The sequence below is a fragment of the Conger conger genome, chromosome 15 (assembly GCF_963514075.1).
Source record: "Conger conger chromosome 15, fConCon1.1, whole genome shotgun sequence".
In the NCBI taxonomy this organism is placed as follows: Eukaryota; Metazoa; Chordata; class Actinopteri; order Anguilliformes; family Congridae; genus Conger; species Conger conger.
This window is the reverse complement of record NC_083774.1, coordinates 25113613-25139524: the sequence shown is the minus strand read 5'-3', so window position 1 is coordinate 25139524 and position 25912 is coordinate 25113613. Positions and strand designations below refer to the sequence as shown.

Sequence of the window (25912 nt, the reverse complement as noted above, 5' to 3'; positions counted from 1 at the left end):
CAATGGACCAAACAAGATTGCTTCAGAACAGTACAGAATTCCCAGTTGCTAGTGTACTGAAGCAGTAGACAGGTCCGGGAAATTGACTAGACAACTAGTGACGCGCATGCTGCTTGTTTTTAGCGTCCACGTGACGAATGCACGCTTTAAAGTACACATTGAACTGTCGTGTTCTGCCAGGAGGGCGACGGCAGTTTGCACGTCCGACAGGGTACACTGAAAGAACACAATGGACTTCCCGTCATCCGCACACTATTCATGCCAAGCAGACCGAGGCCATACGTTGCGCAAAAGTTACTGACCCTACCACTTCAAACGTCCTAATCAGCCAACGGGTACTGTCACACAATCGTAGTACACGAGGAAACTGCATGTATTCAGACATGCGTGTAACGAACCACTCCCTTTCTAGCTGCGACCTAACCTAACCTACAACTTGCGGTATTGTGAAACTGATATTTACGTCTGAATAACTAGGTCATAACTATCCTGTGGTCAGTCATTTGTGGCGAAAATACACCCCCGCCCACACACTTCAGCAGAAAGAACAAATAGTTCCCGTTTCCTTAGAGGTGCTGCTGAGTGCTTAGTCGCATGTTTGTCCAGACTTGCGCGTGTGGGCTGCAGGGTTTTTTTTGAAAAGGGAGAGCTTGTAGACAGTATCAGCCATGGTAAATGGCTGGGGAAGCGCTTGACTTTCTGTTTATGCTAGTTTTGCTTCATCAAATTAACGTGTGCGCAACGTGCAAAGCTGAATTCCGTGTTCATTAAAAATTGAACATCATAGAAAATGTATTTGGCCCAATCAGTAATGCACTCGCATTCCATGTGACAGTAAATCATTGCCATTATTTCCCAACCACAGACCTAGCACATTCACGTCCATGTTCACACGTCTCTACAAATGTCTCTGAAGTCTCCAAACTTGTGTATTTTAATTTTATGAAACTGCTTGTATACCATTATTGTGGTCCCATTGTATACGGGTACCATGCCCTAAAATTAACTGGAAAACCTGCACATATAAAGACGCAATAAAGTAACCCATTACCCACAATCACACAGTTGCAACAGTTAGACCTCAATGAAAGTGGAATATGGATAGATTCCATCTAAACTTCTAGGACAAACATGTTCTCTTGCTCGGTCTAGAAATGAAAGTTCTGGAAATGAAGGTGCACACATCTGAGAATAATTACCAGAACTCCCACCATCTCAAAACTACACTTTCGCCTTGTGTAGGCCATAGATTATAATAGCACTTAGATATAGTTATTGTTGTACTCGGGGTATTCTAGCTGCCAACCGTGGTAGGCGAGTTCATAAGGTGTTAGATACAATTTCAACCCTTGTGGTCACGCTAGGACCACAAACTAGGGTTTGATTTGCACTTCATTGTATGTCGCTCTGGATAAGAGCGTCTGCTAAATGACTGTAACGTAACTTTCAGCAGTGCCCAAAATCAACGTGACGCAAATGGAGAGTGAAAGCAGCAAGACTTTGTCCTTTTTATTTGAGGGAAAAAAAGACAAGAGCAACCTATATTTGGGTCACATCTGAGAGCATTAACACACTGAGCCTTCTTCCTTTGATCGAGATCACCATACCAATCCATTCGGCACTCCCTGTGTATGACTGAGTGCCGGGACTCACCTGGGATCAGTGACACTTTCAGGGAAGAAAAGCAAAGCGGTGTAGGTCGGACTGTAGTAACCTACCAGCTCCATTTCATTTGCATCTCTCCAAGTAACTGAATTTGGAACTACCTAATTTTAAAAGAAACAAAAGTGAAAGACTGCATTCTCCACAATAAACGCAACCTTGTTCTCCCCTCCTCCTTTACAATTAAATCTGGCTGCAGTATTCTAAATAGTGCATGAATCATATACTGAACATTTATGATTTCAAAAACATCACAATAAACTCCCACTAAAAAACACACAACAGATTATCAAGAACAGGCAAAAAATGGTACATTGATGCTCTTCCTACAAAAGGCCGTTTTTCACATTTAATTGGTTCATTACTGAAAAAATAAAAAATAAAAATAATTGCGTTCGAGACCCCCTGAAGGGAGCTAAAGCCCACTTCCAATCAACTGTGCATGCATCGGTGTGTTGTGACGTTAGTCTGGTGCACCCACATCTCGTCAAAGAAGTGAACGCAAAACCGGAAGCAGCTGAAAGGACAAAGCGATCGCTTAAGGAGGACGTTCGCACCATTTGCTGGTGGACGACAGCGTCCTACATATACATAATTCTGAAGGCACCAGCAGAAACCCGCTGTCTACTGGACACTGTATCGATGGCTCAGTCAGTACTGTGTGCAGAGGCGTGCGCCTGCTCGCCACTGAAGTCACGGCAGTCAAGACGGCGGTTACAAACTGGCTCGCCTGTGTATAACTAAAGAGCTACAGGGAACAGATGAGCTCTTTCCCTCTTCGGGCTAAAACCCGGATCAGAGGACCGCTTTAAATGGCCGTTTGTGTTTTCACCCCCCAGTGGTGAAACGCCATTACTCTAGAAGGTTCTCACACACTCAGTGGGCGAGTCAGGCAGTGAAATGCACGGGTGAGGGAGACCGATGCCCAGGGCTGTGGTCTGTAGCTGTGGTGGACATACGACATGTCCTCAGTCTTCGACATCTCACTTTCAACCGAGAACAAAAGTAAACGATTTCCTTTGGAATCTATAACGAGAGGAAACAAGCCTCACCAGAGAGGAATGTAATGTGAGGCAAGGAGAAGGCAAACAACGAGTCACTAATAATGTTTCTTAAAAAGAATAAAAAGGAAAACAAAAAAGAAGCAGCAATCAAGTTTTGCCGAGGTTAAACAATGACATTTTTTTTTAAGTCCATTTGAAATGATTACAGTACACTACCGAACAGCGGGAGGGAGATGGAGGGAAAAGTGCATGGTGACAGGAGGAGGTACGCCGTGTGGGTGGGGGGAGGGCGATGGAGAACGGTGTGAGCATCCTGTCGTACGGCGAGTTGGGGTGGGTACACTGGGGAGGGAGGGGGGGTCGTTAAAGTTTGGGCTCGGCGCCCGGCTTTGCGGGACGCTCCACGTAGAAGAGGATGTAGGCCTTGGCCTTCACCACGGTGTCTTCGTCCGTGGGCGTCACCGTGCTGTCGTTGAAGTGGAACCAGCGGGCCTCATGAGAGGCGTAGGCAGTGTAGTGTCCTGACCCCACGCTGAAAAAACGAAACAAAACAAGAACCGTCACACCCCGCGGCGCGCAGACGTGACGTCTCGTCTCCCGTGCACTCATACCCTCATGATGTTTACAGTGAACGGAACAACAACGGCACATACAGGGCTTGCCGGGTATGATGGTATTGTTGTGCAACACTACCACCTAGTGGCCATAATAGGAAAAGGAGCCAGCGCCACACATAGAGCACAGCTGATAAGAGATGGGTGGGGTATCTTGTCCCACATCTTTTTACAGGCCAGTTCTGCAGGGCATTCGCTCATGTTCTGGAATATCGTTTTTGGTGCCCGCTTCGCAAAAAATAGGCCACGGGCTGATGAGCTCAAAACAGCACCCCTGGGACACAGCCTTTCTGATGACACACTTTACATGCAATGTCATCTAAATGGCTCTTAGGGCGCGAGATGTATGACAGGGCTCATCATACATGGCCCTCAAATCCAAATTTGGCCCTGGTTTTCTTTTCTCCCAGGTAATTAACTGCACAATTAGTACTAACAAGTGGCAAGACTGTCTTCACACCGGACTCCCCCGGTAAAAGGAGGGTGGAAAAGCGGCAGTTCTCAAGGAGCGTGATTTGACGATATATACAATAGCTCAAGTGTGGGGTGAGCTCCTGAGAACATTCATTATCCGTGCGCGAACGCCGAGAAAGTGAAGTGTTTGGGTTGCCATGGTTGCGGTCAGGCAGCTGGGTTGGATAACATCTGCCACATGAGAGGGACGGTGACGCACTGCACTCACCCAGACCCGTGATGCACCACCACCGCAGCAAGGTCATACAGGCAGCTCTCTGGCCCGCTGTTCTCAGGCTGGCCACCGGGGGGAGACAGAGCAGAGCCACACGGTCAGTTCTCAACAGGCTGCGTTTGCCCGCGGCCTGACAGAACGCAGGGCCGAAAAAGCGCTCACCTCCAACAAGTAGCACTTCATGTCCAAGCCTCGCACCGGGAACTCCACGTAGGTGTCTATTTTGTTCCTAAGATAGGCTGTCCAGTGGAATCGCTTCAGGTGCAAGCACAGGACCTGGCCCAAGAGAAAGGATTGTAAGATGAGTTTAAGGGTCTATCATTATGGAGAAATACTTCTCTTTTTCCAGTTTATGAATAGCAGGAACCATATATTAGTTTTCCACGTGTTCTACTAAAATGGCACTGGTGCAAAGTGACAGCTCAAATTCTCTTCGCTGCTAAATAAATCAAACAGACAAAAATGAATGTTCACAGAAACATCACAATAAATTCAGTCTATCACATTACCATATCACAGGAACAATTCACACCTTCAAAAAAAAAAAAAAAAAAAAAAAAAAAACAGAAAAAAATAATCAACACCCCAAACCTTTGGCAGCTTTTGGATCCAAAATTTCTTTGTGGATTTTTGTCTCTTTTTACACTTGTGGCACACGTAGAGCTCGGTTTCGTCAAGTTCCTCCAGGTCTGTGAAGCTGCGCAGGCAGTCTGAAACATGCAGACAGAAACAACGCTCGTCTCCAGAAAAGATAACCTCAGGTCTCAGAACAGTCTCACATCCATAACAAACACACGCACAACACACTGGGCCAAACTGAAGGCTGCTGCTACACAATAAGCACAGAGCAAGGCCACAGATACTCTCGTCTCATAACAGATTTTCAGCTTGGAGTTGGTACACCTTAGACAATAATAATTTAATCTTAAATTCTTCTCATCTGGGCTTATTATCGATAGTCTTGAAGGGGGAGCGGTTAAGGGGAGAGAATCCAGGACTATACTAGAAAGTCAAAGTAAAAAGACACTCCACACCAAATTATGGAGGACAACCTTTATTATTTTAAGACCGGTCTTACCGCGCAAGGTGCAAATTGGTCCGCTCTCCTGATTCTTTGTTCGCTTGTTCCTGAACTGGCTGGGAATGTCTAAGGAAAGGTCTGGAAGAGACAGGGAAACAGTGGGATATGTAAGAGGAACAGGAGCAGCTCAGGGGACACATTCCGGCCCAGGTTACTGCGGACGGCTCACCGAGGAATGGATCAAACTTCCTGGATTCGGTCCCGCATATCAAGCAGTTGACCTCGTTCTGCAGCACCCCGCCGAATATGGAGGTGACAACAGTGGAGGTCCCGTTTCTGAGGAAACAAAATGGCGGCCTCAGAACGGCGACCTTGCGCACGATCAAAACGCAAGGACTTTAACCAATAGCAGGGGATGCTCATGGAATCTGCAGACTCTGAGGGTAGAAAACCAGACTTTTGAGTCTTGTGAACTCGTAGCACACTGAGACGGTGGGTTACTGCACAGCCAGACGAACGCGCACATCCAGTCAAACATTTGACCAGCGCGACGCTTTGTGAAGTCACCAGCTGTCTGGCTTCCCGTTGGGGCCCCCCGACGATTAGCATTCACAGCGGGATTACGCTGCCCGTTGCCCCCCACGACCCAGTGAGCACATCTCAACAAAGAGCCGCGCTTTCAATACCCCGTCAAATCCACTTAGCCGGCCAGCACCTACTTTAAAGGCTTCATTTGCTGCGTCTAGCACCAAATCCATCATTCGCTCATTCGCCAGACCTCGCAGGACAGCCCGTCTCTGTTGTGACAGCGGGCCCCGCGTCACCTCTGAACATGACTGTAGGCTTACATGACTTACATGCCCTGCTGTAAAATCCAGCTTGACCAGCCTGAAAATTTAACTGGTCAAGCTGGTCTGGCTGGGTATGAGCTGGTCAACCAGCTAGTGTTGGTAGCTTGTCTGAGCTGGTAGCTGGTTGACCAGCTGTTTCAAAAGCTGGTCAGACCATGTGAAGCTGGTAGCTGGTCTGAACTGCTCAACCAGTTAAACCATGTTGAGCTGTGAGCTGGTATGAACTGGTAAACCAGATACCAGCCGTTTTAAAACAAAGCTTGAGCTGGTCAAACCATATCAAGCTGGGAGCTGGTCTGAACTGCTCAAAACCAGCCGTTTCAAAACCTAGCTTGAGTTGTTTTTTCAGGATGGCATTCTGGTATGAAGGTTCTGGTCTGAAACTTGTACTACAGGACCCTGAAAGGGCAGGGGGGGAGGGCTACTTCCTGCTTTCCAAACAGTTGGATTTGTACAGCCGGGTCTGTTTTTAAAGCGTTCCTGCTTTTGCAGTGTACTTCTTCTGGCACATGAGCTGGATTTCAGACTGAGGCTCATCTTTATGAAGGGTTTCCTCTCACACTTCGAAATATAAATAGTTAAATGTAGTATATTTCATATGTTTCTAAATAAGAGTTAAGAGATAAATGAGAGTTAAACATAGATGACAGGGAACAACAAATCGGGCACTCGAATCCAAATCTTTTCTCCCGGGTAATTAACTGAATACTTAGTGCTACGGATTGGCTAGGGCCTTCACACCCAACTCCCAGGTAAAGGGAGGGCGGAAACCCAGCAGTTTTCTGACCTTGAAGACCATGATCAGATGATCCCTGCCCTATGATAACGCACCCTATTGGACCCTATTGGAAAGGAGAGGTAGTGGTGCGAGGTTAATGAGAGTCTCCTACATGCAGCATTTGCCCCCCGCGGGGAGCTTGACCCCCTCCTGGGGCAGGGTGGAGCGCGCGGCCCCGTTACGGCCCCCCTGCAGCTCCAGGTGAAGGTGGTCCAGCAGGTAGCGCATGAATTCGTGGGCGTCCTGCTGCTGGTAACCCCTGCAGGGAGAGGGGAGAGGGAAGAGCCTTTTCACCTTTCACTTCCAACAAGCCGCAAAAACGTCTAATGCTATACTGGGAGCCCAGCCACCGTTTATAGGAGAGCCACATGTGAAAGAACGTCTGCTTGAATTAATGTATATTTTCCCCTTGTTCTCTCCACTATGCAGTTGCACTGTAGCAAAATCTTTTAGAATTTTTAATTTATAAAACACTTCCTACGGTCTCCCCATCCATCTACAATACTTTTTTGGGGGGGGGGGGGGGGAAGAGATCTTCAGGCTTTCAGTTCCATTAGAAAACATGCACCCAACCTAGCACAGCACAGACCTGGGCTGAAATACTATTTGTTTTGGAATTAAAAATTTTTGACCACGTTTGACTAAGCTTACCTGGTGTACTAGAACAAATTAAATGATCCCAAAAGTGTAAACCCGCCCCATCTGTTCCTGCTTGCAGGCTCAAATACACCAGGTAAAATCAATAGAGCACAGAAAACTACTTGAATCCAAAACAAATACTGCTGCAGGCAGACCTGGGTCTGCAACAGGATCACAGCTTCCACTGCCTATAGCCACGTCCTCACAGCGTGAAGACTGCGATAGCCGAATACGACACCCACGACTTATTTATACATTCATATTCAGCAAGGTGCTGTACACAACACAACTCTTGAACCCTTGGGGGGAGAAACCGATGTAATATCAGAGCGTTACCTGAAATTTGGCATTATTTTCCACACGACGTAGAAGAGGGACTCGGGGCTGAAGGCCGTCTGGCTCCCCTGCCAGAGGGAGCAGAGAGTCTTCCGGAACTCCTCCACCAGGGAGCTGAGAGAGACGGGAGAACAGAGGCGCATTGAGTGCGGGGCGCTTGGGCGGGCAGCTGGCCCGGCGTTCGGCCCCATTCATCCGGCGTTTGGCACCTGCGGCGGGTCTCTGGGGACACCGCCGTCTGAATGCCCGCTCACACCGAACCCCCGCCGCAGCGACCCCACACACCCCTTCACTTCTCATCAGAGTGTGTGTTCTCATTCAGTCCCCCTCGATAAGAGGGACAGCACAAAAACACACAAATCATTGCACTGTATCTACTGCCCCGGTACAGCTACCAGGTGTAAATATGCTATAACTCTGTGCTACTGTTATGGCACTGACTGTTAAGAGCAAACAGGGTTTCCAGTAAGACTATAGTCCTGCTAAGTATGTCTTTGTTATGATGGAACATTCCTTCACCACAAAGTACATAAACTTCTCAACCAGTGCAGGGCTTTGGAGAGAGCTCACAATGCAGTTTGGGGAAAGACTAAACGGGCACAGACCTACAGAATGTGTACTTCAAACAGCCTGGAGAGCAACTTGATGACAAACTGCTAAAAATAGAGAGAAAAAGAAAGTTGCAGAGGAATGATTTTCCTTTCGCTTAAGAGCTCTGCTCACTGGCCAGGCCTTACTCATACAACGCACTGCTAACAAAGACGAAGAACCACCCTGTGCCCAAATGTTTTCAGGGTCGTTGAGAAGTTAAGTCTTCAGGAATGCTGCGTTTCCTGTGGGAGAAAGCGCGCGGGCCTTACACGCTGGTGTCGCCCTGGCTCCTGGTGTGGTACATCCTCCTTCCCGCAGTCTTCCCGCTGCGCAGCTCCACCGCGGGCAGCTCCTTGAAATAGCAGCAGAACTGTTGGATGTTGCTGGAACAGAAACATGGAAAAAACACAAACGAGCGCGTCACTCGACAGGGCGTGGCACGGTGCGTTCACGAGCCGCCGCGGCGTACCTCACCCGCCAGTTTCCTCTTAATCCTACACTCCATGTTCCTGCTCTTTTACAAAAAAAGAATATGGCGAAAAAGAAACAAGAAAGAAAATGGATGGAGCGCATGTGTGGGCAGCCATGTTTATGTGCGTTACACACTGCTAGATGCGTTCTCCGGCAAACAGACCCTGTGTTGCTTATAGCATTGGGGGGGGGAAGGGAGAGCGGTCGTTTCTGAGAACAAAATTGAGGGTAAACCCAGGGGAAAGGGTTGTGCTGAAACGGATGGATTCATCTGAGCGAGAGAGAAAGAGAACGTGAGAGTGAGAGTGAGCGAGTCAGTGAAACCTGGCATTTCAGTGTTTATTATTATATATTATATTATTGGCATTTGGCAGACGCTCTTATCCAGAGCGACGTACAGTTGATTAGACTAAGCAGGAGACAATCCTCCCCTGGAGCAATGCAGGGTTAAGGGCCTTGCTCAACGGCTGTGCGGATCTTTATTGTGGCTACACCGGGATTAGAACCACCGTGTCCACCTGCGTGTCCCAGTCGTTTACCTTAACCACTACGCTACAGGCCGCCCCGGAGCGTTTCTCCACCCTCCTGGGCCCAAGGCCCATTAATCCCCTGGCTGCACCCCCAGCCACAATTACTGAAGGATGATTGGCCTCGGGGGGGGGGGGCTATGTTCGGAGGGCTCTGTGTGGGGGGTTAACGCTGCGTTAGCGGGATCCCTTACCTGAGGGACTGCAGGATGGCGTTCATGAAGCAGGTGTTCCCCAGGTTACGAAGGCCGGTGGCGCACAGAGCAGAGGCCGCGCCCTTCAGGAAGAGAAGCGCAGGCTCGTTAAAGGTCACGCTAACCTCAGCTGAACTCTGCTAGCGCCGGGGTCACGCTGGGCTTCCTGTCAGAGGTGGGGGGAGGGGCCCAGGGTGACACGAGCACAGCAGAGGAGACCACAGGACAGGTCTTACACACACAGGTGTGTGTGTGTGTGTGTGTGTGTGTGTGTGTGCGTGCATGTAGTACACGTATATGCGTTGGTGTATGTGTATACATGCGTTGTGTGTGTCTGAGTGGAGCAGGGAAGGCCTTCGGTAAACTGAAACACAGCTCTTATACCAGTCACTTGGGTAAAGAATAGGCTTTGATGGGGTTTCGCTCTCGGGTCTGTGATGAACCTGAGCATAACTGAGAAAAGGGCCCTGGATGTGGTACGGTGGTTCAGGGTGAAGAAGTGAGAATGTTACATAGATTTCCAAACAGCATTCGCCATTGTGTTAAAATCTAAATATTAGAAAAAACATTGCTAACAAATTATATAACGTAAAAATGATGTTTCTTTTTGCAGCTCCAGGTCAGTTGAGGACATATTTGTCGTGTGGGCTAGTGGCACGTAACGTTTTAAGCACATCAGACTTACACTGTCTTTTAGCAGCTTACTGTTGAGAGGCGAGCCATCCAGCAGCTTCCTCTTCCTGTGGCGATCGGCCACAAACGCAGAGCTGTGCGCACACACACACACACACACACACGTCAGCCAAACAGACACACAGACACACACACACGCACGCGCGTCAGACACAAGCCCTGCGCCCGAGACATCAGAAAAGCCACAATCTGTACTGTTGCCGTTTCACAGAGCTCGTAATTTCCCTTGACTGGCAAATATTTATCAGAAACAGAGGAAGTCCACCCACAAAGTTCACTTCTGTGAACATGTACACAAAGGTCATTCAGAGTGATGGTGGAGAAAAATCTGCAGAAGAGCAGACAAAGTCACTCTGGGATGTTTTCATCCATTTCGAGTTCCATAGCGAATACTTCATCGCTGCATTCTTATGCTCTGTAGCAGACCCCCTGGAAAAGGCGTCATTAAGAAAATGACCAAATCAGAAAAAATATTAAACAAAGAAAAGACAAATAAAATGTGGCTTTTTTTTCAAGGTAATCCAGCAGGCTTGGTGCTGACATTTATCAATTTAGTCTCCAATGTGTTACTCCAAGGTTGTTCACAAGGCCAAAACATAAGCAAGACCATTTACAAAGCAAAATAAGGAACAGTCACATCGCAGGCTTGGACAGACCGTTCTCCCTGCTCAACAGTAAGATAAGTGGGAACTGGCTCTGTCAACATGTTTGTGTTTCAGCAGCAGTGGAGGCGCACAGAGAAGCCATTTTATAACGGGCTCTCTCTCACTCACTTTTCCAGGCTCTGCAGGTGCTCCCGCACCTTCTGCACCAGGCCCAGCTTGCTGTCGTTCACCACAAAGTCGTCGCACCTGTAGCTGAGCAAACAAACACGACAGCGCTCAGGCATCGACGACCAAGCGTTCAGCCTGAAGAGAAAAGGTGACCCATGCGAACCTCCCCCCTCTTCCCTTGTATGTACATTCCATACTAAACGCAGACAAGATCCTATTTCTATAAAAGGCACCCTGAAGACAGATTAGACCTCTTTTCAGTGGAATGCACTGTGAAGGCCAATTTATATCCTGTTTCAGTTGAATACACACACGTCAGATTTGTGCCTGTGTAAATGGGACGTATACTGAAGTAAGTTCTGTTTTCATTTAGAGAGACCTCTACAGATACAGACCCCTGGTGAATGAGTGTGTATCACAAAGCAGGTTAACAGAGTGTAACTGGACTGAGTAACAGCTCAGAACAGCTCTCTTCACATGAGTCTTTGTGCAACATTCGGAAGGTTCAGGGTTTTACTAGACGGCATCTCGGGAGATCTTGTTTCGCGGGCGCGGGCCCCGGATCGATGCGCGGAGCCGTAGCCCTTTTAGCGAGGCGGAGAGGCGAGGCAGATGGGGCCGGCGGCCGGCCGGGCTGAATGAGAAACGCAGCACTCTGTAACCGGACCCCCCCCGCGGGGGCCGTCTGTGAATCGCACACAGGGAGAGAGAGGGTTAGCCGGGGCCGTCTGTGAATCGCACACAGGGAGAGAGAGGGTTAGCCGGAGCCGTCTGTGAATCGCACACAGGGAGAGAGAGGGTTAGCCGGGGCCGTCTGTGAATCGCACACAGGGAGAGAGAGGGTTAGCCGGGGCCGTCTGTGAATCGCACACAGGGAGAGAGAGGGTTAGCGGGGGACCCAGCGCCCGAGCACCGGCCCCTCCCGATCGACCGCCGGCTCCCTTTCTTCTCTCTCGGCCGCCGGGAGAGGAGATGGCCGATAATCAAGTGACCTTGTGTTCCCGTGGCCAGAACAAGCAGGACGCATCCAACAGTCGTCTTTCACTGTGTAAAGGTAGCAGGATTTTCGCCCACCAAATTGCACAATGCAGAATGTCCTGACACGCCTGCAATTTAGGTCGTCATTTTTTTTTTTGGTGTGTGTGTTTATTCTATTCTATAAAGGCGTGTCTTGTTTAATGGAAGTCACTGTGCCGGGAACAATCCGGAAGAGGGGAAAAATGGGGAGGTTCGAGCAAACCACAGATCGTTATCTGGAAGGGGGTCGCATTCCTTTTCCCACCCCCACATCCCAGTGAGAAAATACTTCCCTCCATTTCATAATCCTCCTATAGAATGAACTACAGGCCTACACCCACAACTTCCTGGAGCCCTGCCTGCAAAGCACACAAAGCAAAAGCCTGTCCACTGCTTTTTTTTTCTTTTTCTTTTTTTTATAAATCAAACTCTCCATAAAGTGCTGAAGCAGATTAATTTTCTGTGGTTGCATAATTAGTGGCTGCTGGGTAATTGAGGGTTGGAGGCCTGGCAGGGCTGTAGTTTTCCACCCAGATGAAGGGTGGAGGCGGGGCTGAGGGCTGGAGGCGGGGTTGTGGAGGCATGGCTGAGGTGTGGGTGGGGGCAGGGCTGGAGGCGGGGCTAGGCAGTGGAGGCGGGGCTGAGCTGCAGGTGGGGGCGGGGCTGAAAGGTGGGGGCGGGGCTGGTGCTCACCAGTACGTGCTGTAGCTGCTACAGTCCATGCAGACAGAGTGCTGTGTCCTCTCCTTCTCCTGCTTCTCACACCTCCGCTGGCCGCCCCCGGGGCTCTGCGTGTCCTCAAAGTGCTTCTTTGCGTGACCGTTCACATACCTTTCAAAGACAAGGGATTAGCGGTGACCCCAAGACCATAAATTACAGCACCATTCATCCGGCTGTTAAATAACCCAGACCATGAGCTACTCCCAATTAAATAAGCATTTAAAAATTCACGATGGCATAGATGACCGCCACAGTCATAACTGTAACTATCTTCAGAGCCAAGATTTGCATGTGCAGCAATTAACCCCATTGATCATTTACTGAAAAGAGCAGCTTGTTCGCCTATATGCAGCAATGGTGGGCCTTACCTTCCACAATGCACGTTCAAGCAGGTGAGACACACCCAGGGGCTTTTGTTTGACCGGCAAACTGGAAAACAGAGAATGTAGTAATGAGAACCCTAGTGGCCAACTGGCACAAATACATTCCTCTTGCGGAGGCACGGCCAAATCATGGAATAGCAAGACCGCGAAAGATACTCATCAGTTTTGAGCTGATACCAAGTTCCCCTTTAGTATCAGGACGGAGTTTACCAAAACAGACATTTTTAACTGAAGCAAATCACAGTTTGTAACTTTGCTTAACCGGTCGCTGTCCGGTCGCTTGTGACACTGCATCTCCAACGAGAGACTGTCAGTTGGCTGATCGTTGCTAAGGAGACCGGAGGTCCGAAGAGCAGCCGAAGGCCAGAATCGTGTGACGAAGCCTGCTACTCCTCGAATTACAAAAATAAATAAGGGATCCATGATATTGAAATTCCGGGGGCTGACATCAATAACTGAAATCTGTCTGCCCATACTGGCCAATACCAATTCTTCTTTACATTATCGCACAAATAAAAACCGCAAGCAATTTCGAAATGTATGGAAGGAAAATGTAAACATTTTATAAACACATACACAACAAAATACATCAACTTGCTTGGCATACATTGCAGATAGCTAAAGCTATAGTCCTTCTAGCTTTGCGTGTGAATAAGGCTGGTAAAAAACATAACTTAAAGTAAAAAGACATATAATTTAGGGTATTTTTGACAATGGCATTTGCCCGTAATTTACAGCATCAGCGGCACAGTAAATGCGATGAGTCTGTTCCATCATAACATCGGCCATTTTCTTCACCTAGGGCCGATACCAATGAGCTTAAGCCATTATCAGCCAGGGCAGCCCTGGTATTATTATGCATCGCTAAAAGGTAGCCACATCATACAAACAAATGCAGGCTCACAATGATACCACTGCTGCCAGTGCACAGCCACGTGTTTTGGCCAAATCCAGCTGTGGAGGGAAACGCGCTGGTGAGGCAGGCCGTCGGAGCTTTTAACATACTCCCCTCATTATGCGAGGGGAAAAGAGGCTTTTGCACTAATTACCATCATCACCTTTTCCTTTTCTCACTGCAAACACAACACGCTTCTGAATTACCCGTTGCTAAGGAACGCTCAGTTCTCGGGAAAGCTAGCCACTCTGTCATGCTGTGCAAATGTGGAAAAATCCAGCGTGGCAAACCTGTTCTTGCAGTACCTGCTTCCCTTACCAGAAGCCTATTTTCAGAGGATTGAAACCAAGTAAGTAGCCTACATTGGAAGGGCACTATTTCTTCATGCAATTATGCAGAGCAAAATTAGCACCACAACAATGAAATACACTTCCCAGAATTGCCATAAAGCAGAGGTACACAACTCCAGTCCTGGAGGGCCATTCTACATACTGGCTTTTGTTCCAGTTACCATAGTTTTCGTTTTCTGACCGCTCTAAACTAAGCTGGTTCACTCCTGTTCCTGAAGTCCTGAACACAGTAACGTCTTTAAGATACACTTGCCGTGTACAGCGTTAACTGATGTTTATACAAATGCCAGGTCAAGATATGTTTGAACTTATTAAATAATTAAAAGCAGAAGTTCTTTGCGTCTCTATGCTGCCGACTGAAAATAACTCTTTCACTAATCCAAAGGTGGCCAAGGAGAACCGTGTCCGTTTCAGGATTTTATGCCATCTTCTGGTCTTAATTATTTAATTAGCCCCAACATCTCACATTTTATATTTCTTTATAAGCACATTAATGATAGCCAATTACTGTTCTTGTGTCCCTATTTGAAACATTTCATTGTGTTCTTATCTTTGAGTGAACCAGTGTTGGTGTGTCAGCTCACTTAGTCAGGGTAATTGGTGGAAACAAAAACCTGCACACACCAGCCTGCCAGGAGCAGAATTGCCCAGCACTGCTCTTATCTCACTGTGGAAAATTACTATAAGTGCCTATACATCACAATTCATTCAATACTGTCCTACACCATAAATATGGAGTGGCATACAGCAGTATTCAGTGGTTTACTGAAATCACTAAACATTCGCTTTCACACATAGTATAAGTAATGAAGGAAACGCTTTCATTAAATTAGGCATACAACGTTGGCCTATATTGAATGCAGGTGCTTCCACAAAGGGGTGATTCCTAAATCAATTAAGGAATTAACATCCCAGCTTGCTTGGGTTTAGTTTTAAAATGCTGGGCAGGGCCAGTTGCCCATTGTTTTGGTGACTATAACTAGAAGATAGCCTAGTGAGTGTGAAAGGGGGTGGTTGTTTGGCAGAAGCTTCGATGACAAAGACTGCTGATGTTTCAGAAGGAACAGTGGCTAAGGTGATGCCAACTCAGAAGTAGGAGGGAAAAGCCATCAGCTAGGGCCAACTTAAGGCGCATAATCATCAACCATGATGCATGTGCATTGGCTTCAGATAAAAGACAATACGGACAACTTCGAATCCGTTTAATCTAGAACGGTCTTGTCGAATTTCGGGAGGGACAATCGGTATGGTGTTCCTGTTCCCTTTACTTACATTTAATTTAGGATGCTCATGTCGAATCCATGCATTTTATACATGTACAAGATGGTAAAATTGATCCAAGAAGTACACAGTTTCAGATCATGCACATTCAGAATTGAAGAACTCGTTCATTCGGTTCAGTTCAGACCATTTGGCTAATGTTAACACTAACGTTAACTTGTTCATGTTTACGTTGCCATACGCATTTCGTTAGTTTCTTATTTCTTCTTTTAAGATAAGAAACAATCGTCACGTTTGTGACTCATAACTAGCTTGCTGTCCAGCTAATGGCCAAGGCAAAGTTTCATCTAACGCTAGAAAGTTTTCCCGTCACACGATTTTAACCATTAACAAAGGAAAGCACCCGCTAGCTACCCTTTCACCATAGAAAACCACTAGCATAAGAAGCTAGCTCAGGAAAATGTATATAGCGTTAGAAACTTGGCTATCCAGACGGCTAAGTGATCAGCCAGGATTGTACAAAAGTTCGCTAGCTAGCCACCATTTCAATGGTTTTAGTACAGTAAGCTGGTTAACTGCGCGAAATATAGCTGCTAGTTTGCAGCACCAAATCAACCCAACGCATAAGCACTTAGCTAGTCAATGTTGGCTAACGGTGAGCAACTTATTACGGTGGCAAACTAACGTTAATGTTAAAAGGTACTGAGCCAGCGCTAAGCAGTGATCACAAAAACAACAGGAAACTGACATCTTCCTTTAACACAGGCCCATAACCACCTTGATTGCTAACGTCGCCGACTTCAGACGAACCCTTCTCAACATGGGGGTCCAAAACTTACCGCTACAACACCAGGAAGACGGAGAGCCATTTGGGAACCGGGAAGAATCCACAGCGACGCATACACTGGAATTGAGATGCGGACACTCCATTAGAACTAAATCGCAAGCTTTGTAGCTTCAAGTCTGGGGACTGTATGGCTTTATAAATTGAAGGCAGTGCTAGCTGCACCGTGATGGTTTCTAGGTGCTTGCAAGCGTCTGCTTCAGCTCGACTTGCGTGTCTTTCTTGTATATAGCGCAAGCTAGCAGACATTAGCTATGTTAATTCCGCTCAAGCACTGCACGTTGCCACCATTTTTACAGCGTGTCATTTGAAATCAAAGCAACCGTGCCAGTTCCAAAGAAAAGCCGAAGCCACGTATTTCGTTTCACACAAGACGATCCGATCCACGTTGAAAGGAATCCAGTTCCGGTAGACGGAAGTGGTTAACATAAAGGCAAAAAGCGGATGAGGAAATGACGCAAATCCTTTCAGGGACGGAACTTTTTTTCATAAACAAAGATGGGAATACAGAAATGGAACCAGTTACTCTATCAACAATATACACGTGATTACTAATGCCGAAATAAAAAGTAAAAAATTAGAAGAAAAGAATAGAGAATACTGCTAGGGCTCCATACAGAAAGAAAAATTCATAGCATCAAAAACATTTGGTAAAAAAATTGAACATGCATACCACATACTGTACATGTCTACAACGGGCAAACCTTTTTGTTTTGCTGTATGGGTAACCAGTTACTTTCACCATTGTAGATGCAAGATTCAAGGGTAGGTCATGATTAATCACTGGTGGTTTTTTAAATTTTTACACCCATCTTCTAACAATAAAATGACAATATAGGACTTCAATCAACACACTGCCCTACATTAACATTCTTCATTCAGTTACTACATGGGTGTTCAATTATGTGCGGGTGCAAATCTTAGTTCTAGTTCATCAAACTAGGACACAATCTGTGTTGTATGGATGTAACTGTGGCTCTATGAATTCTGGATGGTCGCCTGTGGCAGTCTAAACTACTGGATGACTCATACCAGCAAGGCCACGAGGAAGCAGGACACAAGTGCAGCAGCCAGGAGATGAGGCCGGCACGATTGCAGCCCCTACAGCATGCCGGATAGCTATGTTGACCTTGTAGAAGCGATGTTGTTTCTTGAGAAGGTGCATGGCAAGGATCACAGTGCATGTCACTTAGTGGGACCCCTTTAAAAGCAGCCCATCATGTGGAAGCACTCCTTGAGGAATGGCCATTCACAAGGGCAAGGGGCAACCTTTGGTCTTATAAGTCTGGGCGATCACGTCCATCATCGAGGGAGAAAATCTCTGTTTGTCACCCTTGACTTTGTTGGTATACATTACTTGAACTGCACATGGGGTGAAGTGAAATATCCAGTAGTTTAGACTGCTTCTGGCGGTCTGGAAGAATGAAATGGAACCCTCTGCCCTTTTTTTTGGACAAGGTTGGATTCTTGGTTTGTGTCCAGACTTATACCCTTGCACTAACAAACTTCAATTGGTCCTTCATTTTATAGTTGCTTGCATTAAATTGAGTGCCTACAGGGATGCCTTGAGAAAATAAGGACTGAATAGATTGTTTCCTATGACACACGTTCAGTATAAACTCAAGGCTATCTAGTTATGATGTATGAAGCACCCTGGGGCCTGTATAACAGAGCAGACTAAGTAGGGTAGCCTACTTTGTCTGAATTCTCCAGTATTACAAAAATTGCTCTTTGGATCGGACTAAGTCATCATGGTGACTTATGCTGCAGAGCTAAAATGTTGTTTGGAGGGATTTTTGACCATTCCTCCATGCAGAATCCTGACAACCCAATTAAAAAAAATCCTGTTACTTTATAAAATTCATTGTGCCATTGATATTAAATGGTACCCCTGGACCACTGGTAGCAAAACATCTCCAAAACATCAATGACCCACCTCCTTATGCAGGTCATGACTGTAGGCATGAGGTACTTTTCCTTGTATGCATTCCTCTTTTGCTGCCAAAGATGTTGATGGTGTATATGGCCAAAACATAACATTTTGCTCATCTGACCATGGCACTCTCTTCCAGTCATAATTCCCATGAAGACTAGATATTTGGTTTTGTTTACTGTGCTTTGTTTTTAATTTTATTTATAACCATTAGGGGTGCCAATCATTGACACCTACATTTTTTTATATATATAGTTTTTCTAATAACTAAGACATGAGAGTAAATGTATTGCAATCAAAGTATATAGTTTTCCCATATGAACATAACCTATAGATTAATATTTGTATTTATTATATGTAGACATTTTTCTTCATTTTTATTAAGGGTGCCAATAATTCCGGAGCCCTCTGTACAAAAAAAATGTAGGTTTTATTTATGAATAATTGGCTTAAATGTATATCTTGCTGGTCATACTACTTTAGGTAGTTGTTAAATAAGACTTGAGTATGTAGGAAATCATAGCTAAGCATATAATTTGTCAAAGCTGCACTATGTATCAAGTCATAAATGGCTTTTGTCAACATATTCCACAAGAAATGTAACCACCGATAGTGGCAAAGATATTTTCACTGAAGAGCTAGACAGTGACTTTCAAGATGCGCTGTGTGTGGATGTTCTATTATTGCATCCCTTCCAAACCATCAGTGGGCTGCACTATGCAATCATTTCTGTTTTTATATTTGTGTGAATATGCATTGCAATTCTTCAAGTAGCTTGATAATATTGTCAAAATAATTTGATGGAACTAACAGGAAAATGTCTGGTGATCTTGACATTTATATTGTTCAGTTATGATGGTTTGCCTGAACACAATGGTGCACTTATTTCAATGTTGTAGTTATACAAAATGGTGAAATAAATATTAGTTCATTAGAAAATTTATTCATCACTTACACACTTGTATAAAAGTTTACAGTTTGAAATGTGCTGGAGGACCTGACTGCTACCTCAAATATGAACATAAAAAATTAGTTAAAATATTAAGTACAAAAACATGTAAGATTAGTTTCTACGATATCCATTTGTACCATCATCCCATTATAATCACAATGAATGCTAATCATATGCACAGTAGCATTAACCCAGAGGACTATTGGTTTCTCCAGTCACTGCTGGATCTATGCCATTTCGATTCCTTCGGCTTGAAGAGGCGAATCCTCTTTTTTCACCTTCTTGGTTTCTTTGGTGTCAGTTCTGCAGTTGAAGATAAAATAAATTACATTTTGGAGTTCACATCAATTTTTCTTGTTGCAATAATATGTAAGGAATTGCAGGCAATACTGAGGGTAGCCGATACTATCGGTAGGGAGTGTATACTCTAGAATGTACACCATGGAATGTTGGCATTAGAATTTTTTACAATGGTTCACCATCCATTACATTACATTACATTACAAGGCATTTAGCAGACACTCTTATCCAGAGCGACGTACAATGAAGTGCATCCAATAGGAAACTTGGAGGGAAAGCTTATCAAGTAGCTCGATAATGAAGTACACTACGGCTTTTAGGGCAGGAGGAATTCCAGGTAAGACTCAGTCTTTATTGTGTGTACATGCATTGTTCTCGGGTCAGTGCAAGGGTGTCTTGGAAAGTTAGGATCAATAACCTCTTTTTACTAAGAGGAACAATAACAGTTGCCCATCCAATCACAGCTGTTCACCAGCAGATACGAGATAAATGGCATTTTTATACTCACTTCTTGTTCGTCACAACCATGACGATTGTAACGATCATGATAATTGCTCCAAGGAGGCCTAGCACAATTCCGATTATCAGCCCTGGAGGAAAACCGGAACAGCAGTGTAGTATTTAGTCATCAAGAATATGAAATGATTACTATGTGAAGCCTATTGAACACGTAATAGTTATAACTTATATACTCTTATATATATATAAGTTATAAGTTTAAATGCTGAACTGGGCTTGCTGTATGTGAAGGTAGCTATTGATAGCAATAACAGTGACTCCCCAAAATAAAAGTTGCGTGCAGTTACAGATTAACTGCTACTTACCAGCAGGTGTGTCTGTGTCATCCTCCTCATCCATGTCCCCAACATCTATTAAAAAAATACATCAAGCTTAAATGTTTTATTGTACCATTGAAATCTTTTGTAGGCCGTCTGTTTTTTTGAGTTTCTACTCGATGGACTGATAACCCACCAATAATGCCAGTACAGCTGGTGTTGCAGAGTTGTTCGCTGCTAAATCGGTTTCCGTTGCCCCCGCAGCCAGTGTAATGGAAACCTTTGCATTTTCCTTTATAGGGATTGTAATACCAACGTAAATATCGACTCATGCAATGCCCATAATCCTTCGGTAAGTGACAGGCTTCTCTTTCTGGACAGAAAATGGAAGAAAAAGAGAATGTAAAATTAGATTCACATCTGACATTCAGATACTAATCATTTTGAAATGTAAAGCCATTCTGCATTCATATCTGCTTGAATTGAAAGCCACGGTATGCATATTCACCATTTAATATGCAATATAACCATTTAGGTTTGTTAAGTTCATATTTATTCAGCCACCTATTAGGCAGAGTTGTAGTCAAGACCACCCCTGTCGAGATCAAGACCAGTCCTAGTCGAAATTGAGTCAAGACCCAGACAAAAGGTGGTCGAGACCGAGTTCAAGACCAAGACCGGAACAAGTCAATACTTTTCAGAGACCGGGAATAGAATAGTGTGTATGCCCCTTAAAATAGGTATATCAATGTTTTATTAAAATGGCATTCCTTAGTTTTCTATTGAGAATGACGCCTGAGTACAAAACACAGACTACAGCACATTAAACACCTATAGTGTCAGAAGAGAAAATATGTTCTTCAAGCAGCACCTCTCCCCATCCCTCCCTACCTCCCTGTGAACCTTAATTGTTGTCTCTGTGACTTGCTTTGTGTATCGGTATTTTTTAGTTGGCTAGGTAAGCAGTGTTTTGATAGTTAACTTTGGTCACTTTTGCTCCGTTTGTTTGTTTCTTGTTTAAAAAAAGACAGGTAGGTAGCAGTTCAAATTGTACTTCCCTCTAGGGTCTTTCAGCGAACTTATTCCTGGTTATGGATATGCACTTTGTTGTACTTCGCTCTGGATAAGAGCGTCTGCCAAATGCCAATAATGTAATGTAATAATGTAATGTTTGGCTTATTGCCCATCATACACAGTCAATTAATCCACAAACTATTTATGAATCAATACCACACCAGGGGGTGAAAAATAACATTCACGCCCTGGTGCGGTATTGATGTCGCTGTAACATGGGATTGCTGAAAACATAACTTTTTGAATATCTATTTTCAAGTGTGAATGAACTTGTTACCATTTATGTATTTTTTTTGTTTATTATTATTGATTTATTTTGCTGAATTTTTACTAGATGGCCTACAAATTAAAGAAATGTGAGACCAATATCCAAGACCAAGACAAGACCAAGACAAACTTGGTCCAAGATGAGACCACGTGATCCTGGTCTCAAGAAATTCAACTCTGCTATTAGGAGACCACAAGATGGCAGACAGTCCCATCTTGTGTGTATATGTGTGTGTCACTTCAGCACCATAGTGAAAGTAAAAATTAAGTTTTCCATGTTCCTTATATGTAGGAAACCATTTAATGGGCATAAAGATTATATAAATGTGGCTAAAGAATGAGTAAACCTCCACAGGTTTACAAATTATTTGGTCAAATTCAATCTCCAATCACTGTAAATGAACTCCAAATAATTCTAAAAAAATAACCAAAAGAAAATCAGTGTTAACATGCTACTTTTTTGAATTCATCTCAATCTTAGGGAACTACACTCTGGCAACCCATGGCTTCCTGTTTCACTGGGGTATAACATGTGGTTACACATGGGAAATCCACATTTGGCATTTGTAAAGGCAAAAAGCTCTCTAAAGAAACAAAAGGGTTTCTGAAGAAAAAGGGAAGAACGGCACCTATATGGAAAAGTATATCATGTCTATGGTGAAACAGCATTGGATCTATTTTGGGGTGGTTTTGTTTTGCATTTTTTGGTTCTATTCTTTTTTTTTCCTTTTTTTTTGTCAAAACTTATGTCTGTCAGGAAGCTCAAATAGAAATAGTTATTTCAGCAAGACAGTCCCAAGCATATGTCAGAATCAACCAAGAAATGTTTTACTGACCACAAAATTACTGTTTTGAAATGGCCATCTCACTGTCCTGCCTTCAGTCTGACTAAAAATCTATAATTTGAATTGAAGAGGGCGGTCCCTTCTGAAGGGTTTTGAATGATTCTGCAGGGAAAGGGTCAATGTTTGATATGTTTCTATGTTTCCTTGTATGATCCCTTGTATGTTCTCCAATGTAATAGAATGTATACTGTAGATTATGACTCTTCTCATAGTATTATCCTTAGAAAGGGAAGGTGAACAAAGTACTGAAAACAGAGGTGTGCCTATCTGTGACACTGTCTTTTGGGGGGGGGGGGGAGTACATTTGAAAAGTGTGATTTTGGTTAATTTCATTGAACCATTACGATTCTATCATATTTCCACATGTTTGACAGTTTAAATATATAGCTCAGTACTTGTATTGTTTTTATACAGTTTTTTTGTTTTATCTTTTTATGTGTGTAAAGGAATTGTGAGGGCACTTTCCCTTCCCTTTCTTGATTTTATTTTATTATTCATAAACACAATTGATAATGACTAATATAAACTGACTGGCAATCTGAATTCAATATGCCAAACTCACCGTCTGGAGGATACGCCTTTGTTGCTTTGCTGGAGCAGTTTCCCAGACACATCCTATCTGTGAGAAATCTGTTCTCATTGCCTTCCTGCCCTCCATAGTGGAAGGGGAGACACTTGTCTTCTGCCTTATTGTAATAGAGAAGAACAATAACTTCCTTCCCAGGTCCGGGATCCTTTGGCAAGTCACAGAAGGCTGCAGAATATAGGTTAACAAGAAGGATTATTTTCTCAGAAAAGGAATTGTAGGGGAAGGAGGTACGCATACTGTATAGCTAGCCTCCAACTGTTGTACAGGTGCATATCTGAAGTGGTCACTGTATTACTATAGGAGGAAGGTAAATATTTGGGAGTTATTAAAGACAAAACACATTTGGGCAGCAGGTACTTTAAAATAACTGGCTGAGCTGAGCTGTGTTTCTCTATCCAGAGCTACGTTATTAGAATATGCATACATTAGAAAATACAGGTGGAACTCAGGTAGGGACATCTTACCGATAAAAATCTCTCATCTCTATATCAACCCCTTTACAAAAGGCACGTCAATAATATATTTTTATTATCCTATGTAATCTGCCACATATTTCAATGAGGGCAGGATGCATGAGTAATTGCTAACGACTTTTGGATTATCTGTACAGCAGAGGCCCAACCCTTCGTTTTATGGCTGCTGTAAAGTTTGGTCAATTATTGCCGCATGTGACCGATATATTCTTTATTTGAAACATGAATTATTCAATGGAAAAAAAGAAGAAAGATTTCTAAAATCGTCCAGCTACTGTAAGCTTCAATACACCCTGATGGTACAGTCTGTACAACTGTATTTGTTGACAAAAGCTAATCTCTCTCCACAGTACCGTCCCTAAGGCTACTTAATCAATGTGTCTGAGCGCTTAAAAATGCACATCATGGCTTTAGTAAAACATGCAATATGTTGAATCAACTCGTGCTGCTTTTGTCTTTGTTATTATGTGTTCTTGTACTCGTATCACCTGGAATACATGCTTTAGTGTATAATATGGAGTGCATGGTGTGGTTTCAGGGTCATCACATCAAGCTCCCTGACAGTATCCTGACTTACATTGATTTTTTGAAAGCCATCTGGCTTCCTGAGTCTACTTTCATGATGGCTAGTGCTGCTGCTGCCAAAGAAATGGTTACTCATTCACCACCTCGGATTCTCATTCCCTACACCCACAAGGGTCTAAAACTATGCTCTGTTTCATCCGAAAATTTACATAAACTATGATTACGGCCAGCACAACACAAGTACTTCCACATATAGAGTACATCTTGTATATTAAGAGACATATTAAGAAAATAAGTACGCAGATGTACGTATTTGAATTTTTGATCTTCAGCTTGTCTTGAGATGGCTGCCCACTGTTCCGTTGTAAACTAGTTATATTTTATATATACTTTTGTAGAGATATCTGGTGTTGTTTATTTAGCCCACAATCTGAATGACCATGTACCAGCCATTATAAAGCCAGCAGGTCATCAGAAATGTCTAAATGAGAGCATGCATTAAATAAAATAATTACAAGACACCCCAAAAATGTACTATCCTTTTTAGGACTGAAGGATGTTTCAAAATATGTTGTTGATTGATATCAAGCTTCCTTAAAATTCCTGTTTGCACATTTCAGCTAGAAACAGCACCCCAATTAACGCTGTACATTCAAACCGAAAACAGACACAGCAGAGCACTGAAACTGGCAAAGGCAATCGTGGGGTCATAAAATAATAGCAACCTTTGTACTCATCACTACCACCTTCCAACTGAACAATAAATACAACTAAATACAAAGCACATAGCTTTATCCCCATAATTTGCTTTTGATTTCAGCTTTTGTCCATCTGTCGTACAGCTATATATGGCTGCATTCCCAATTTCCCTGTTGTGGGAACAAGCTGTTGCCATTTGTCATTCTGGAAGGTATACTAGAGAATATTCAAGAAATGCAGTAGAGGAACAGTCAATTGCAAGGTTCTTACAAACAAAACCGAAATAACAGTGAAATACCATATTGATAGAATGTTAACATATACCTTTTCAAAAGGTGGTTCCCTCAAGCAAAAACAAGAGTGATTAATAAAGTGTTTAAATTATGGTTTCTGTTCCTGAACCAGAGGTACGAAAATGGAACACTATTAAAAGATCAGGTGAACTCACATGGAAATTGAGCCAGGACATCGCAGAACGCGGTCAATGCTACCACAGAAACAGCAAGCCACCTCATGTTGCTCTGATCCCTTCTAATAGTCCAGCAGCAAATGTGGGGTTGTAAACTACAATGGGAGTGGGTTGGAGTTTCTGTACAGTGCAACCTTTGTACTTCCTCCTAATGAGAACAGGCCAAGACTCAGTGTCAGTTGTAGTTGGTTTACTGTATTTGAAGTAGTATGTGGCATTAAGAAGTAGATTAATAAACGAAAAAACTATATTCAATAACTATATTTGCTAATGTTCCATGATGGCCAAAACTATTTTCAACTAACCAATAAATTAGCTTCATAAAATAAATAATTATTAGCTGATCTTTTTGAGTGAGTGAGTTACGGAGTGAGTCTTCCGTAAGTTAGCTTCCCTACTCTGACCTAAACTGTCTAAAAAGGTGATCAAAATAAGAAGAATCTGCCTGACCATCTGTCAACTTACAAAATTAACACAAATTTATAAAGAAATAAATCAAAAACAAAAATGCCACAAAACACTTAGCTACAACAATAAAAAGCAGACACAGAGCTTTAAAAAGGAATCTCTCTTCCACACTGTAGAGTGACATCACCTGTACATCATCCCTGCTTTATTCTTCAGATCAGGTGACATCAGCTGCGCATCATTGCTCCTATCAGGTCAATCAGCTGCACCTGCAGGAGCCAGCCAAAGGCATGCAGTGACAATTGTGATGGTTCATTACTGTAAGGTTGT

The 25912-nt window shown here is 44.0% G+C and overlaps 2 protein-coding genes and 1 long non-coding RNA gene across 4 annotated transcripts; 1 reads left to right on the top strand and 2 right to left on the bottom strand.

The window, feature by feature from the left end:
* Nucleotides 1-1479: 1479 nt before the first annotated feature.
* Nucleotides 1480-16680, bottom strand: usp3 (ubiquitin specific peptidase 3). The gene is made up of 15 exons (XM_061222027.1): nt 16268-16680; nt 12948-13008; nt 12553-12690; nt 10843-10926; nt 10062-10143; nt 9377-9459; nt 8454-8567; nt 7594-7707; nt 6731-6877; nt 5219-5325; nt 5047-5127; nt 4560-4678; nt 4131-4244; nt 3963-4030; nt 1480-3198 (listed from the first exon to the last, which is right to left on the bottom strand). The coding sequence occupies exons 1-15, from the start codon at nt 16356-16358 to the stop codon at nt 3030-3032; spliced, it is 1572 nt and encodes a 523-aa protein (XP_061078011.1). The 5' UTR covers nt 16359-16680; the 3' UTR covers nt 1480-3029.
* On the top strand, nt 15188-16518 carry LOC133111563 (uncharacterized). The gene is made up of 2 exons (XR_009705002.1): nt 15188-15451; nt 16194-16518. It is a non-coding gene; the product is annotated as an uncharacterized LOC133111563 (long non-coding RNA).
* A 2624-nt stretch (nt 16681-19304) lies between the features above and the next one.
* Nucleotides 19305-25889, bottom strand: si:dkeyp-73b11.8 (BPTI/Kunitz domain-containing protein). Of its 2 annotated transcripts, none has more exons than XM_061221109.1 (6): nt 25770-25889; nt 22982-23173; nt 20430-20606; nt 20282-20326; nt 19966-20047; nt 19305-19460 (listed from the first exon to the last, which is right to left on the bottom strand). In XM_061221109.1, exons 2-6 carry the CDS (start codon nt 23031-23033, stop codon nt 19385-19387), a joined length of 432 nt encoding a protein of 143 aa, XP_061077093.1. In that variant the 5' UTR covers nt 23034-23173; nt 25770-25889; the 3' UTR covers nt 19305-19384. The 2 variants fall into 2 exon arrangements, with proteins under 2 accessions (XP_061077093.1, XP_061077092.1); XM_061221108.1 differs by lacking the exon at nt 25770-25889 and adding an exon at nt 25154-25424.
* Between the last annotated feature and the right edge of the window lie 23 nt (nt 25890-25912).